Source organism: Triticum aestivum, chromosome 6A, assembly GCF_018294505.1.
Source record: "Triticum aestivum cultivar Chinese Spring chromosome 6A, IWGSC CS RefSeq v2.1, whole genome shotgun sequence".
NCBI classification, from domain to species: Eukaryota; Viridiplantae; Streptophyta; class Magnoliopsida; order Poales; family Poaceae; genus Triticum; species Triticum aestivum.
This window is the reverse complement of record NC_057809.1, coordinates 68,747,791-68,765,765: the sequence shown is the minus strand read 5'-3', so window position 1 is coordinate 68,765,765 and position 17,975 is coordinate 68,747,791. Positions and strand designations below refer to the sequence as shown.

Genomic DNA, 17,975 nt, shown 5'->3' with positions numbered 1-17,975 from the left:
TTTATTCCGTTGCATATGTTCTCCTCATATTTTCTACAATAGATATAGATGTGACGTGTAAAACTCGCATGCACACAATTGGTAGCTATTCCCAAATTATATGCTAATTCATTATTGCGTACACATGAGTTGTATTATCTTGATAAGCAATTTTTACATGTATTCTTTTATTGGCAAAAATACACTTAAACAATACTTTTATTGTTCTATGTCTTTGTTTTTTCTTAATCAAGATATGCCTAAGTGTGCGCCGTTGCTACCGCGAGGATATCTAAAATTACTTTTGTGTTCTACCGGCTTGGAACCTAGGTTTTGAAAAAAAAAATAAGTCTGGATTTGAAGTTTAGAAAAATCTTATAAAAGCACACATGTACATAGGTATGTTTTCTACTAGTGTGCAAAGTTTCATGACCTAATACCTTCATATGCGAGCAATAGAAAAAAATAAATTCGTGTGTGTATTTCATCGTGAAAAATAACATAGTATTACATCCGTATGTAGGTGTGTATTTTGTTTCAGATCATTTTAAAATTTTAAATTTTGATTTTCAGAATTTGTTAGCCCAGGAGCAAGAAATCCGCGCTCAATCATAATGTATTACATTTGTAAATAATTATAAAAGGTAAATAAATAAATGGGATTGCTAAATCTCAGTCGAATTTAATCAAGTCTCCATCTAAGTTGATGCTTTATTTGTGAGATTTATGTAAAGACCCATGTAAAATTTTAATTTTTTTCTTTCTTTGTTCTTATCCTCCCTCCGTCGTATGATACAGGAACGTTTTTCAATCTATGTTAACTCGAAGAACATTCTTTTTTTTTAAGTCCAGACCTTCACTTTATTATACTAAAATAGCAATCTCGTCTGATACAATGCTAAGGATGCAATCAGGGGGGACTGAATCCCAAAAAACTGAAACTCTACTACTAACCCCTACACGCGTCAGCATATGGGCAGCCCCATTTGCTGTCCTACGTACCCAGGTAATCTTGAACTCATTCAACATAGCGATCAGGCCCTTCACCCCCTCCACCACTTGTCCTACATATGACAGGTTCCACTCCCGCTCCTTGATCATCCCAACTAGTGCCTGGCAATCTGTCTCAGGTGCAGCCTGTGAATATCTCGTTGTAGTGCGAGCAGAATCGCTCTCCTACACGCTAGGAGCTCGGCAACTAACGGCTCGAAGACATTCGGAAAGAAATCCGATGTTGCCCCTCTGAACGCCCCAGCTTCATCTTTGAATATCACCCCCCCTCCCCCCCGCCTCCACCCAGTCCTGTTCGAGCCTTAGCTCTGTCGACATTGACCTTCATCCACCCTTGGTGGGGAGGCAACCATGAATAGTCTTTCACTCCTCCATTAGTGTGGCCACTCTTCTTGCAATCTGCTCTGGGTTCTCAATCTTTTTTCCGTCGCGTGTGTCGTTCCTTGCTAACCACAACGCATAGAGACCCCGAATCAGCATGACCTTTTCATCCTCCGCCGCCTCCGTCAGCCATTGTAGCATCCACGACGCGAGTGAGCTCTGGGTGCTCATCGATATAGGTGGGATCGCCACCCACGCCCCCAATACCGAGCCATCTCCTTCCAAAACAAAGTCGAGTGGTAGCAGGACCAAAAACGATGATGCAGCGTCTCTTCTCTGCCACACGCTGGGCAAAAGACACCATCCTTGATATGTCGCCGGCGCAGCTCGACACCAACGGCCAAATCATTTTTGATCAATCTCCAAGTGTGAATCAGCTCTTTACCAGGGCATTGGTTCCCCACAGCGCAAGCCAACCCCGACGAGTCGCCACTGACGATGAAGAGTCCGATTGTCCTGCTCTTGCATGTTTCTTTTCCATGCATAGATGGTAGGCAGATTTGACCGAGAACTGTCCACTCTTGGTAAAATTCCATGCCATGAAGTCTTCTGATCCATGTCCATCCACGGAAATTTGGAGAATGTCCTGTATATCATCCGGCGTGAACATGCCCTCAAGCTTGTCCCTGTCCCATGTGTCACTCGTATCATTTAGCAGGTCACACACGCGCGTTACACCATGTACGTATACCTGGCCCAGTGGCCTCAGGCTTCCTTTGCGTGGTATCCAGCTGTCGTGATGGATGTGGATTCGTGTACCGTCGCCCACTCTCCAAGTCAGTCCTTCCAGCAACAAGTCCCTACCATGCAGAATACTTTGGAATGTACACTAGTAGAAAAAGGGTCAAATGTAAAGCACATTAGTGTCGGTTTGAATTTGAGCCGGCACTAATGTGACCATTAGTGTCGGTTCGAACGGCTAGGCGGGCGGGCATCATTAGTACCGGTTCGTGGGCAACCTTTAGTACCGGTTCATGCCACAAACCGGTACTAATGAGGCTGTGTCAGGCTATGGTCAGGCTGGGGCCCCCACGAAGACCTTTAGTACCGGTTCATGCCATGAACCGGTACTAGAGTTTCTTTGTAAGCTGATTTTTAGTCCCACCTCGCCAAGAGAGAGGCAATATGAGCGGTTTATAAGCCGTGAGTGCACAGACAATGACGAAGAGTTGCAATTCTCACCTGCATGTTGATTAGCTTCAAGCCTTGCGGAATAGTATAGATTGCACTGAGCTATGTGCAGTGCAGTCTACACTATTCCGAATGGCTTGAAGCAAATTAACCAGCATTGCACCTTTTTTTTTATTTTTAATAACTTATTTGAACTCCGGACTTCTTTTGTGTTCAGTATGCAGCATTCAAAGCGACATCATCAATTTCCAACATGTTCTGACATCATTTGTTGTTTTTCGGTCATTTACCTAATTGTTTAGAGAGCTAAATGACCGTGAAATTGAAAATCACTACAAAATGAATTCTGAAAATGTTGAAACTTGGCATGGTATCATCATATCATCCGCATAGCATGCGCTAAAGAGTAGAGAGGGTCATGGCAAAAACTGGACGCACTTCGTGTACAAACTGGACAAACTCTTTCGGAGTATCAGGGTTTCGGACGAGAACTCATCTGTTACACGGCCACTTCAATGTTTTTTAAACTTATTTGAACTCCGGACTTCTTTTGTGTTCAGTATGCAGCATTCAATTTCCAGAAGACAATAAATAAAAGAAAATAAATAATGCAGAAAATAAAAAAACTATACAAAAAATTACTCAAAAATAAATAGAAGAAAATAAATAATGCAGAAAAGAAAAAAAACTATATAAAAAACTACTCAAAAATAAATAGAAGAAAATAAATAATGCAGAAAGAAAAATTCATCTGTTACACGGTCATTTCAATGTTTTTTAAACTTATTTGAACTCCGGACTTCTTTTGTGTTCAGTATGCAGCATCCAATTTCCAGAAGACAATAAATAGAAGAAAAGAAATAATGCAGAAAATAAAAAACTATACAAAAAAATTACTCAAAAATCAATAAAAGAAAACAAATAATGCAGAAAAGAAAAAAACTATATAAAAAACTACTCAAAAATAAATAAAAGAAAATAAATAATGCAGAAAAGAAAAAACTATATAAAAAATTTGTTGGCGCGCTGCCCAGTGGGCCTGCCAGACCTAGGGTGTGCAAATGCAGGCCAGAAGGGCCAGCAGGCTCATAGGGCAGCGCGCCCTAGTTAATTAGGCCCAAAAGCCTGCTATATAGAGAATCTCAAAGGAGCAGCCGCGGCTGGGTTTATAAACCAGTGCGGCTGCCCTTCGCTCGGCGAGGTGGGACTAAACATTGTGCACCGCCGGTGGCAGCGCACAACCTTTAGTACCGGTTGGTGGCTCCAACCGGTACTAAAGGGGGGAGGGTCTTTAGTACCGGTTCGTGGCACGAACCGGTACTAAAGGGGCCGTTTCCCGCCCCTTGGCCTGGCGAAAATAGGCCTTTAGTACCGGTTGGTGGCTTCAACCGGCACTAAAGACCCATCCTATATATATGGAACCTACGAAAAAATCAGTTTTACCCACCAGTAGTTCTTCTCGATCCAAACTTCTTCGCCGCGCCCGTCGCCCCATCACGCGCCGTCCTTGCTGCCCCCGCAGTCCGTCGTCGCCGTCACCGCCGTCGCCCACGCCACCCGTCGTCGCCGTCACCGCTGTCGCCCCCGCCACCCGTCGTCGCCGTCACCGCCCGGCCCGTCGCCCCCGCCGCGCCCGTATGTCGCCGCCGCCGCCTCTCGCCCGCCGCGCCCGTCCCCGGCCCCGTCGTCGCCCGCCGCCGCCCGTACGCCGCCGCCCCCCGGTCGTACACACACACACAGAGAGAGAGAGAGACACACACACACCACACACATACACACACAGACACACACACACACACACACATACACACACACACATTGTTTTTACTTATTCTATTTTCTGTTGTTTAGATTAATGTTAGATAAATTACGTAGATAATAATGTTAGATGAATTATATGGAAAAGATGTTAAATATTAATGTAAAATGTATTCTACATGAATTAGAACAAGTTGAACTAGTTGAATTAGTATAGCTAGATATTAATTAGGCATATATATAAGATTTGAACTAGTTGAATTAATATAACTAGTTTATTTTTAGTATGAAAATTAATAGAACAAGTTTATTTTTAGTAAGAAAATTTAGGTATATGAGATTTGATGATCTAATCAAAATATTACTATATAGAACTACCTACTTTATTTTAGTAAGAAATTAATAGAATTAGTTTATTTTTAGTAAATGCTTAGTTGAATTAATAGAACTAGTTTATTTAGTTGAATTAATAGAACTAGTAAGTGTTTAATGTTTCACCTATATATGAACATATATGTTAGATATTAGATATAAATTATATGTTAGATATATATTTAATTTAGTTATATGAGATTTCATTATCTAATTAACAGAACTAGTTTAGTTGAATTAATTAGTTGAATTAGTTCAATTAATTAGGTATATTCTTCGTAAGTGCTTAGTTGAACTAGTTGAATTAACAGAACTAATAAGTGCTTAATGTTTCACCTATGAACATAGGAATGTCGTCTGACGACGAACACGATTTCATTATGTGCGAATACTGCGAAGACCAGCGCGGCCTGTGCGGCAGAAATTTTCTAGTTGATGATAGACGCTTCAGCATCAAGCTGGATGAAAACTTCGAAGTGGATACAGTAAGTCACAACGACAAGTCTTTTTTCGTAATTAAGCATGACTTATGCTTTATTTGCTTCACCTTTTAATTTTAATTTTTCACTATTCTACTAGCGTATCCCCTGCCATGCAAGAATTTTTGTCTTGAATAAAATATGTTTCAGTCCTAACGAAACTATGGAGGTAAAAAGAGTTTACTTGAAGACCGAGCATGGTTATACCTTCAACGTCAAATTATACAATGCAGACACATACACCTATTTTGAATGCAAAACTTGGCAAGCACTATGCAAGGCTTATGCATTTGAGCCTGATATGGTTATCACTTTTGATATTCGTTCGGAAGATAATATTGAAGGTAATAGAGACATCTGGGTCGATGTGCAGACGCCTCCAGTTCTACCATTATGTGAGTTTCTCAACCATATTTATGTCTTTGATATGAGATTATTTGAACCAGTTAAATAATTAATAGATCTCAATTTATATTGACAGCTTACTTCCAATCAAGCAAACATGTCCGGCGCTTGGTAGACAGGACCGTCCACTGTCCCGGGGCTGAACTAAACTGCGAGGAGACAAGTCATTATGTTTCATGGCTTGAGGATCTTGATGCTGTCAAGATAAATTTCTTTCCTGCACTTAGAAATGTTAGTACTCAAAACGTGCGACCAATAGTATTCGTACTGAACTACGGTCACATATATTTAGGAAAGATGGTAAGATTTCTACTATTTTTCCTCAGTGCATCTTTTGCATACATTATTTTTTTAAGCTAAACTTCATTGCTAAGTATGTTACTATACGATGTTCTTCAACAGGTACTCTCGATGAATGTTGTGCCTGATTGGATCGAGACTAAAGGTACCATGAATATTGTTAGCTTACGGCCAAGATATCCTACAATGCACTTTAGTGCATTGAGGATTTCTAATAGCGAGGAATGCTTAATAGTAAAAGACTGAAGCAAAATTGTGAACGATCACAGAGAAGTACTAGTGGGCAGCAATCAGAAGCGCAACCCACGATTAGGAGACATGTTCATCTACATGCTCCAATATGATGAATCAGCAAAGCTATACATGTTCTATGCTATTTACCTGAGAGAGAGCAGCAGGAGTGATTAATTAGCTAGTTCATGCTCTTAGTACTTGTCCTCTCATGTCCGTGTTCTTCGTCTTGAACTTAATCTCAAAGAATGATTTGCTTTTGTGGTGTTATGAACGCTTATAATATCATTACCATGTTGAACTCGATGATATCTTTGCTATGAAAACCGTTGGTGATGATATATATGATGCAAGAGTTTTTATATTAATTAATATGATGATGATGATGATGATGAGTTATTATATCATTTATGAAAGAAATTGCATATTAGTTTCAACTGGATGGATTCTAGCTAAGTGATCAAGTATATGCTATATCCATATTACCTCGATCACTTAAGTAGGTGATCAAGTATATATAATATGGATATGACATATACTTGATGACTTAGCTAGGATCCACACGCATCCAGTCAAACTAATCACCTAATGATTTAACAACTCATTATAATGTAAAACAATCACTAAATTAAATTGAAAACATAAAATTAAAGTAAAAATAAAAAATAAAACCAAAACACACCAAAACATTTAGTACCGGTTGGTGTTACCAACCGGTACTAATGTCCTACGCGCCCACGGAGCTGGCTCGTGCCACGTGTTTGCCCTTTAGCACCGGTTCGTGCTGAACCGATACTAAGGGGGGGGGGGGCTTTAGTGCCTACAATTTAGTGCCGGTTACCGAACCGGCACTAAAGCCCCTTACGAACCGGTGCTATTGCCCGGTTCTGCACTAATGGTATATGACCCACTACTCGGGCAAGTTGCATTAAGTATTGATCCATTTGTGAAGTACTTGGACTTGAGAACCCTAGCACAGAGGAAGGACGAGTCTTGCAGAATCCTCCAAGCTTGCTTTGCAAGCAACGCTTGATTGAAAGCCTCCATGTCCCGGAAGCCCATTCCGCCATCCTGTTTGCTCATGCACATTTTCTTCCAGGCTATCCAATGCACCTTTTTTTCACCATTTGCTTCACCCATCAAAAGTTTGAAGAAATAGATGTCAGGTTCCCGCACAATTTCTTAGTGCGTTGGAAGCAGCTCATAATGAACGTAGGGATAGATTGAAGCACCGACTTGACCAGCACCTCACGAGCCTTCTTGGACATACACTGCCCTTTGTATCCAGTAACCTTTCCCTTAGCACTTTCCCGGACATATTTAAAAGTCTCTTCTTTAAAACTTCCCATCACAGTTGGTAAACCCAAGTATTTTTCACTCAAAGCCTCTGACTGGATCCCAATAATCTCCTTGAGATGCTCATTATTCTCATCTGTACTTCCCTTACCAAAGAAGATGGATGACTCGAAGAACATTCTAGGACCGGGAGGAGTATGTTCATATCTAGCCACACCAAAAGAAAAAGAAAAAGAAAGAGGAAAGACCAAAGCAAACCAAACCCCGATCCACCCGCAGCGACCACGACGACTCCCCTTTCCCGGCCATCTCTGCCCCTCCCACCAACCCGAGTAGGCGAGCAGCACCGCAAGCCCGCGAGGCGGCACTCCCATCCCATGGAAGGCTCAGGCGCGGTCGGCGCCCGCGGCGGCGGGGGCGGCGGGCCGGCGCCGTTCCTGCTCAAGACGTACGAGATGGTGGACGACCCGGCGACGGACGCGGTGGTGTCGTGGAGCGACGCGTCGGACACGAGCTTCGTGGTCTGGAACTCGCCCGAGTTCGCCGCGCGGCTGCTGCCCGCCTACTTCAAGCACAGCAATTTCTCCAGCTTCATCCGCCAGCTCAACACCTACGTACGTAACGCCTCCCCCCTCTCCCCCTCAATCTCGATGCGATCTCGGTCAAGTCCCTGCGGATTTCGGGATTCAGATTTGCGCGTCTGCGGGGGATTTGTTAGGTGGAGCTGAGCTGCTGCTCTTTTTGTTGTTGTCAAATTTGGATCTTGGGTGGGTGGCGTAGGTGCCCAAATCTCTGCGCTGCTGTGGTGAACTGCTACTGCTTAATATCTTTTAGGATGCTGGTTTTCTTAGTTGGGCTTGATTGCAGTTTAATGCCAAAAATTAGGACTTGATATGGTGCCAAATTTGTTGACATGTTCATAATTTTGTGCGCTGGGCTGGTCGGATGCTTGTGAATAACTACATTCTTTCTTTAGAACAAATAGATGCACGCTCGCTGCTTTGGTTGGCTAGCTCGAGTTTAAGGCTCAGGTTGCATTGCATTGACCTGATTCTGTTTTCATGGTTGCTAGGTCCGGGTTGTGGTGTTACATTCATGATCGATGCTGATGTTTGTGGTGGAACTTGGTTCAGCTGCTACTGAAATTATGCGCTGTGTTTATATTGATCGAGTCTGAAATATTAGGATTTTTGTATTGTGCAATGGAGTAGGTATGTTTTTTTTTTGCGGGTAGGAGTATCTATCTTTGGTATATAACAATAGCTATTCCCTCCGATTGGAAATATTTGTTCAGAGTGTTCATTGTTCCTGTAGTTTTTGCTTGTTTAGCAAGCTTGGTCACAGTCAGTGCGATATGATCTGCATTTGTTTTTGTTCAATAGCTATCACTCCCTCTGTTTCACCATAACTGTGGCAGCCCACCATGCACATGAACTGAATCAAAGAGGAGTTAATGAAAGATGACCACACAAGCCGGCCACTATTAAATTAACACCCACAACTTAAACCCCTTCCAAAGCTCTAAAAGGTAGGGTTCTCCCGTCCTCACGGGCGGTGTATGCTCTGGTGTTAGATAATCCTGTGCATGTAGTCTAGCTGTTTCTCCGTTTTTCAGTTAGCTTGAGTTGTATGCGTGGCCACGTCTGAGTACGTGCGGGATACAGAGTCGTAGGCCGTAGCCTTCGCTTTGGTGGACGATGAGGTGAGCCACGGTGCTACGTCGTGGGATAGCACGATCAAAATGGTTAGTGGCGCACACACTACCCCACCCTTTCCATTATTTGTTGTATTTGGAATGGGAGGAATAGAAGGCGGATGTTATGTGTTTGTGTGGTTGGCATTTGTTGTGATGTTCGGCATGCCGGTGGCGAGAGTGGGCTTGCCCCCAATGTGTTTGTGATGTTGGGGAGTGGGTTTCACCCTTGTTGAATCGGTTCTAGCTCAATTTTCCATAATTAACTGGGCAACGATCTTCTTAATTAATGGAGGTTTTGGAAAAAAAGTAGGGGTAGAGAATGAAAACATTGCACTAACTACACTCCTGATCCACTCCATGGATAAATGTTGTGAAACAGAGACTTTTTAGATAAAAGGCATTCGCCCGACTATAGATAAAGCCACCAAGCAACGGTCAAAGATAATCACAGTGAGACAGTGGGAGTAGGCTCCAACTTATTACTGATTTCGTTAGAGGCGGCTTTGTTATCCTCTTGCTAAGACCTCTGAGATCTCGGAGGTGGTATTATATTGGTTGTTGTAAAACACTGGCCATTTGAACTACCATTTCCTGCTCTATTAGACTGGCCTACAAATGTTTGTAGCAAAAGACGGTCTTTTCTTAACACAAACAGAAGTGCAGAAAACGATTCCTCATCATCTTCTCTGTTTGCAGCTTGTTGTATTTTGGGGTTACATTTACCAGAGAGATTTTGTTGTCTTGCAAGTAGTGTTTGAGATTTGTGCAATGTTTTGCTTGTTGATGTTTGATCATGTCCAAAGTTTCATCAAACTATCTGACCCTTTGAAAAACCATCAATGTTGCAGGGATTCCGTAAAATAGATCCAGAGCGATGGGAATTCGGTAACGAGTACTTTGTCAAGGGGCAGAAGCACCTGCTGAAGAACATCTACAGGCGGAAGCCTATCCACAGCCACAGTCATCAACCAGGTGCGCTGCCTGATAACGAGCGTTCATTCTTCGAAGACGAGATCGACCGGCTTGCACGAGAGAAAGCAAACCTACAGGCCGAGCTCTGGAAGTCCAAGCAGCAGGAATCCGGAACCATGTTCCAGATTGAGGCCCTGGAGCGACGAGCGGTCGACATGGAGCAGCGGCAGGGCAAGATGATCGCCTTCCTGCAGCAGGCCAGCAAGAACCCTCACTTTGTCAGTAAGCTTGTCAAGATGGCAGAGGCATCCTCGATGTTCGCAGATGCTTTGCACAAGAAGAGAAGGTTGTCCGGGCTAGACTACGCCGTCGAGGCCACGGAAACCGCTAGCTTCTGCGATGACCACAGCGCCACTTCCAGGCAAGAAATGGGCAACCTTCTGAACCAGCACTTCTCCGATAAGCTCAAGTTGGGGCTCTGCTCTGCGGCGGCGGAGAGCAACCTCGTCACCCTGAGCACCCAAAGCTCGCACGAAGACAACGGTAGCCCGCATGGCAGGCATCCTCCAGTTCATGACGGAATGGGGACGGGATGCCTTCCTCTGGTACCACAGATCATGGAACTCTCCGATACCGGGACGTCCATCTGCCCCTCCAAGAGCTCGTTCTTCGCACCGGCTGTGAACGATGAAGGGCTGTCGCCGTGCCATCTGAGCCTAACTCTAGCATCGTGCTCGATGGACGTCGACAGAGGCCAAGCCTCCAATGCAGACGGGAGCACCACCATCAACGAGGGAAGCGACAACCCACCGGAGGCCACCGCAACCGCCATGGGCGGTAACCCGAAGGCATCAGTCGATGCCGGCACAGCGGAAGCGCCGACTCCACGAGAGGATACGTGGGTGGCCGCCGAGCCGGCAGCTCCTGTCAAGGCGAATGACAACTTCTGGGAACAGTTCTTGACGGAGAGGCCGGGAGACGCGAGCTCTGGCCCGAGGGATCCTTCCATGGACAAGGAGCAAACGGAAGGCGGGGGGAAGGATGACAGAGAAGTCACGGAACAGCTGAAACTCTGATTTTACTTCCAGAGCTACCAATTTCGTGATACGTACAGGAAGCTGCTGTGTAATCAGGATAGGCGTGAATTAACGGGTGTGTGATTACGGACCGCATGGGACGTGTGTACATATTTATATCAGGTTAACATATCATGGCATCTAGTAGTAGTACTCCTTCCGTCCCAGACGATGTAAGACGTTTTTGCAAGATAAAACAGGTTGCAAAAACGTCTTACATTATGGGACGGCGTTAGTAAATGAGAATTGGGGATACCCTTAGAGCAACTCTAGCCGATGCGCCATATATTTGCAGCCTTCAAAATCGTTTCAGAGCGCGCATCATTTCTTTTGGAAGTTGTGCAACACAAAATCGTTGTAGTCTGAACTCCATTTTTAGCGGGCCCATTCTTCAGCGTCTATGTTCATTCTTATAATATACTCCCTTCCTCAAAAAAAAAAAAAAACGTGTCCCTCAAATGAATTTATCTAGCATCAATTTAGTGTTAGATACATTCATTTGAGAGACAATCTTTTGGCTCTTATACACGTAGCAACTATGGTTGCTGTGGGAATTTTTCTTCTAGCTCGACTTCTTCCTCTTTTCATATCTTTACCTTTGATAATGAGTTTTATTTCTTTAGTAGGTACAATAACACTATTCTTATGAGCTACTTTAGCTCTTGCTCAGAGAGATACTAAGAAAAGCTTAGCCTAGACAAGTTTTTCCGGACGGAGGGAATAGAAAATTGCATTGTATTCTCATTCTGTTGAGCATCACACTTGCAATTTCCGTCAGCAAAACTTGCTATCAACACCACATAACCGAAATTGAAATTGACTTAAGAACAGAAAATTGAAAGACCTAGATTGAGAAATTGAAACATCATTTTTATTTTGACGGCTTTCTTCGTATGGAGGTGACCTCACAAGAGGGGCGGCTTCAAATACTTCCACTTGATGTTTAGCTCGGTCTACGTACCATTGGGCTTCTTGGACGCGGATGGCAGCCACAACTTTCTTGACCGCGGCTTCTACTTGTGCCATGGTGGCTTTCGTCACACATACGAGGTTGGTGGGCGACAGGGAGGCGCTTCGGCGCTTCTGCTGAACCTCTCAAAGTAACGCTAGGCGATATGGCTCTAGCAAGGTGGGTGCAAGTGAAGATAGTGGGCTGAGGGGAAGACGGTTGAGTGGCGGCGGTGGGGAGCCTGTCGGTTTATATAGCCGCGCTCCGGCGGCAAAAGAGGCAGGGAAAAGGTACACTCAATGGGAAAGGAGTGGGATTGGTACGGGCTGTTAGAAGGGAGAGAGGAATTTGGTGGAATATTTCGTTGTATTGCTTGATCCTCGTGAGCATATATATAGAAGTACAATGACCAACTTATAATACAAGACAAGACAAGACCGAATCCTAGTCTATCCTATACTTCCTAATAATCAATATACTCAACACGGGCTACTAGAGCACTACGCCAGGGAGAGGAAGATACAGGATGCAAACAATTGTTGTCTCTCACGCGAACAGTTGGATATGGAGTGCGGTCCATATCTGCACCCCACCCCTCCACGAGCTACTATTTAGAGTGCACTCCATAATTTTTGAAGGCCAAGGGTTGTGTGATGACCCTGCTAGACATGTTTTTTGGGCCCCGAACTTCATATGCGCATTGTTACGACTATCGCGCTTTGGTTTGCATGATAGAATCCTATTACTATACATGGGTTATTCATATTCTCCATGTTTCAAAGGAAAAGAAACATTATTTTGGTCTCAATGGAAAAAAATTGTTCCGTGATTCAAATGGCATCTCTATTTTCATTTATATCTTATGAATGGAAGTAGGCTAGAGATGCATGATGCTCACTGGAAGGAAACGAGAGGACGAGAAGAAAGTGCGTGCAGCGAATATTTTTTACTTAACCACAATAGAGGTTGAGGGTATTGCCAACGTTGGTCGAAACTTTATGCTAGGAAACCGACTTTTGTTGGTGCTAACCATTGTGGAGTGAGGTGCTAAGAAAATAAGTTGCTAAAAGAGAGTTGACTATGTGTAAGGCCCAAACTGACCCAAATTATGAGAGGAAGATGCCTGAAAAGAAACATAAAATTCTGTCTTTTCTGGAAAAAAAAACTGACATGCAGGCGTAAAGATTGGTCTTAAGGAAAAAAACCATTAGAGCAAAGTTTTCTTTTTTAGAACCGAGTTCCGACAATTTTCGAAGAATGATATTGCTTATGCTCTCAACCATTTTTCGTTTCTCACCTGTACGCGCGGCATATCCTTAGCACCAATTTGGGTGGGAACCAACTCACTAGAGAAAAATGGCCTTTGTCCCGGTTCATAAGGGCCTTTAGTTCCGGTTCTGGAACCGGGACTAAAGGGTCGTTACTAAAGACCCTTCACGTGGCTGCTGCCTGGAGGTCCACCTTTAGTCTCGGTTGGTAACACCAACCGGTACTAAAGGATTTTTTTTAAAATTTTTTATTTATTTTTTTTAATTTTTTTCCCGATTTTCAAATTTCTGAATTATTTTAATCTCTAATCTCTAATCACCCCTCATGGACGGTCACCCATCCTCCCACTCCCTCAGCCTGAGCACGCTTAACTTCCGGGTTCTATTCTCCCTCATCTCCAAGTCTGCACTTATTGTTTTGCTGACAATAGTAAGATGTCAATCCTATTAACCCTCAGGAGTTTAGCTTGAGCATGAAGTCACACATTTCACTGTTTGAGTTTAAAACTATTGTTCTAAAAAACAATAATTATTTAGTAACACTAATATTTCTTGAATAAGTAGTTTGACCATTGTTTGACCACAGTTTGACCAGATTTGACCAAAATTAAAAAAAATTGAAATAATTATTTAGTAACACTAATATTCTTGAATAATTATTTAGTAACACTAATACTTCTTGAATAAGTAGTTTGACCATAGTTTGACCAGATCTAACGATTTTTTTTAAAAAAACTGAAATTTGAGCATAACTTTTTTTCCTTTTGGAATTTGAGAATTCTACAAATTTGCAAACAGGCCCTAGGCTGTCAAAATCGGATGCGGATTTTCGTGCTGAACATTTTAATATATTATACGTTTTTTTTCTGACATCGTATGCAAAGGTTATAGCCGTTTTACATTTTCCCTACACTTTTTGCAAAACATGTCCAAATTTAAGTTTTTAATTTTTCCTAACTAGTAGATGTAGTAACATAACTACATCTCGAAGGATTTTAACTTTTGAAGTTTTTATTATTTTCTTTTGCTTTTTACAAAACTGAAAAGGCAATACACTGGGGGGGGGGGTAGGATTTGAAAATTGCACCATTAGTACCGGTTCGTGGCACGAACCGGTAGGTGCCACGAACCGGTACTAATGCCTCAACCCTATTAGTACCGGTTCGTGGCACGAACCGGTACTAAAGGTTGCCACGAACCGGTACTAATGGGCATCGCACACTTTAGTCCCGGTTCGTGGCACCCATCCGGACTAAAGGTTCCATTTGAACCGGGAGTAATGCCTGTACGGTGCATTAGTCCCAGTTCGTAATGCAACCGGTACTAATGCTCTTTTCTGGCCGAACCAAAGCCCCTTTTTCTACTAGTGACTCCACATTATAGGATAAAAAACTACTATATGTGAATATTCTGTCTTGCATATACAGTTTAAAAAATTGTGCATGTGCAGCCACGGTCGCGTGTTTATAGGTGGATGTCAAAACTGAGAGGAAAATCCAACAAAAGCGCCAAGAAAGTAAAAAAAACTCAGTTTACAAAATGCTAGAAAATGTTTCCAGAAAAAAAGAAACATTAGAAAACTTTGCTAGCTTAGTGATATTAACGCTGAGAAGGGACGAGGGAGCACCATCGACCTCGACCTAAAACCCCAACAGCTTTTGTGATTAAGCAATATTACCACATGGAATAACGTAAGAATAAAAAAGAATGGGAAGAAAATGAGGAGTGGATGTAATGATACAACTTAGAAAACCTCATTATTGTTACTAGTACTAGTAAGCGTGCACGTGCAACGCACGTATAATCATAGAAAGAAATTTCCCCAGTTATCTTACTTAGGAAACAATTATTTCAAATCTTAATTTCTATGAAATTATGCCTTTGCAGATATAGTTTTGCAAATGGACTTCTCAACCCACGATTAACCTCACAAAGATGCATCACCATGTATCACAATCTATAGATACAACTGGTGCTACCATGACTGTGTAACCACAACAATCTTTTCATACATTCAGTGTAGAAATTAATAAGAAAAAGATACATTAACAAAAGTAATATGATAACAAAATAGAAGAACTGGAAGTAGCGTTCAACATGGTATACACACATTGTGCAAAACTGGGCTAAGATGATAGTGTAACAATCTTGTACACACATTGTGCACCTCTACTCATTGTCATGCTCAAGCCTGGAATGAAATTTAATAACTCAATTCATCCACAGAAAAAAAATTATATCCTTGACCACAAAGCGTCACTAATAATATAGTTCATAAAAATATACAAATAAGTTGAACGATGAGTGTTTTTGTCTATTATCAGACTTTTGTATTTTTGAAACCCACATACGATAGGTGTTTACTTTGATCTGTAAGAATTATCACTCCCTCAATGACTTGAACTTAAGTCGTGTCATCCCTTCAGTGAAGCTTTGTAGTTTTCGATGAGAAAATCGAAAGCCACAAGCTTCAGTGAATCCTTAAGTTCTGATAAAATAATATAAGTAGTTGGATAATAAAAATGAAAGGATCATCATGGTCAATGTACATCACGAAGCTCCATGTAAAACAAGCATTGACATGCATGCATATCTAGCAGCATGCCCATGCTGAATGAGTCAATATTGGGTTCTAGCTTAGTGTTGCCGCCATCACTGTAGATCAATTACAAGGAACGTGCTACTAATATTAAACTTACAAAAAAATCATTGCATATTACTATCGAAGATGAGACTATGACACGTTCTACTAAAACACAACTTTTGTGCCCTCTTGTGATTCTACTTTGCTTCATTGCGATCCTTGCAAAAACAAGATTGATACAAGTTAATCCAAGATTCTACTCATGGATAACTGCCCCTTCTTAGGTGAGTGGATCAGGGTGCAAAATAAAATAAAATGCAATGAATATTTCATGTCATATGCTATTGGAAGTTACTAACATAGCAATAGTTAGCAAAGCAAAGCATTAAAATAGCAAAGCAAAGAATGAAATAGCTCATGTAGATGTGTTTATGTTCCCTACCTGTATCAAGCAATACATTTGGCAAAATTGTGCCTTGTGCCATGACCACATTGGACAAAAGCTAATTAAATAGATCATATGAAAACAGTAACATGTCACTTGTCTTTTGCATCAACATCTGAAGGTTGCCATAAAATGCCAATCAATCCAAAACAGTGCCTTGCATGCATATTCGGCAGAGCATTAACCCTGTATCTCCATACAAATCAAGCAAGCCCGATGTAAGAAAAAATTTATCCAACTCAACATTCGACTCAATTATAATATACTATCATCGACTCAACTTGCTTCCATAATAATATAAATTGTTACCATCATTTGTGTCGAATAATTTGTGTCTGCTTGTGTTGTGAATAGGCAGATGGAAGCAAACTCCTATCTCCTTGGAATATAATGAAATTTTTGTTCTGTTGTAAGCACATGTTGCTTCCGTTATGGGATATGCTTCCACGACAATGAACCATTGCTTCAATTATATCGAGAATTTGCTTCCATGGTGACAATGAAGGGCTGGGCAAAATATGCAACTGGTAATTACATATGTCCTCATTTTTAAAAATTATTAAGAAATAAAAATTGCTATCACAACAACATTATTTTCCACCCGTCTAGTTAGCGTCGCAAGCACGCTGACTGGACTATCTCACATGCACGCGAGCTCGCCGTCATCAATAAGACCACCACATCTTGGTGGTAGCGTACTCGACATCTTTACAATGCATCAGGTTGTAGGCAGAGAAACCTGCATAGTAAAATCATCAATGGGAAACAATGAAGTGCTCACACAGGCAATGGTTGTGTCAAAAATTCACTCCAGGAAGCAACACTGGCAGCGACTAAAGCACATGTCGGTAGTGGGTGAAGCAAAAAAGTTGTGATAAATAAAAAAGTAGGAAGCAAGGCTAATACGAAGCAATGGTTTGACACTGCAACTGATTAGATTTCAGAAATCTGCATGCTTGCCGAGATGGGTGTAAGATTCTAATGTCCGCGATCACATTAGATCTCTGTATTAGAAGCATATGTTAGATATCATGGGAGCATGGTTAATGAGAAGCGCTAATTTGGTGCTAATGTAACATATATTAGACACATCCGAAGCATACGTATTTGAGTTTACAAACATCTTTTTGCCACACAGCATATGTACATTAGATGCAGTACAACTGATTAGATGCATACCTGAATGAAGGATTAAAATTAGAAGAAAAACAGAATTTCCAACATTAATCAATCCAAATGAGAGAATGTTACCCTTATAGGGGAGGATTCAATGCGAGATCTGTACTGGACTGTGTCACTTTCGCCGCTTCTTTTCTCTTCTTTTCTCCTAACCTTGCTCCCGATGGACATGTAGTACAACAGCAGCAACAAGATTATCAGGCCCGTCTCATCTGATCATCTCTCACGTAGCACTACTTACAAACTGGATTGGGCTAAAAAAAAGCCTTACAAACTGGATTGGACTAAAAAACTTACAAACTGGATCAACGCCTAGCAGCAAGGCACATCACACGCAGCAATAGGACCAGCGCATGTGCCACCTAAGAGCGTCTTTGGGATGTCCATGCAGGAGAGAACATCATGGGTGGCACATAGGACACCAACACGGGAGAGGAACAGGAAGGCAAGGGGGGTTCTGAGCTTGTTCCATGGATAATGGCAGGCGCAACCACCAGAGGGATGCCACACCGGCGCGGTGAAT

At 42.1% G+C, this 17,975-nt stretch overlaps 1 protein-coding gene across 1 annotated transcript; it reads left to right on the top strand.

Annotated features, from left to right (window-relative positions):
* The first annotated feature begins 7,549 nt into the window (after nucleotides 1–7,549).
* Nucleotides 7,550–11,162, top strand: LOC123132089 (heat stress transcription factor A-5). The gene is made up of 2 exons (XM_044551849.1): nucleotides 7,550–7,957; nucleotides 9,888–11,162. Exons 1-2 carry the CDS (start codon nucleotides 7,721–7,723, stop codon nucleotides 11,025–11,027), a joined length of 1,377 nt encoding a protein of 458 aa, XP_044407784.1. The 5' UTR covers nucleotides 7,550–7,720; the 3' UTR covers nucleotides 11,028–11,162.
* Nucleotides 11,163–17,975: the final 6,813 nt, after the last annotated feature.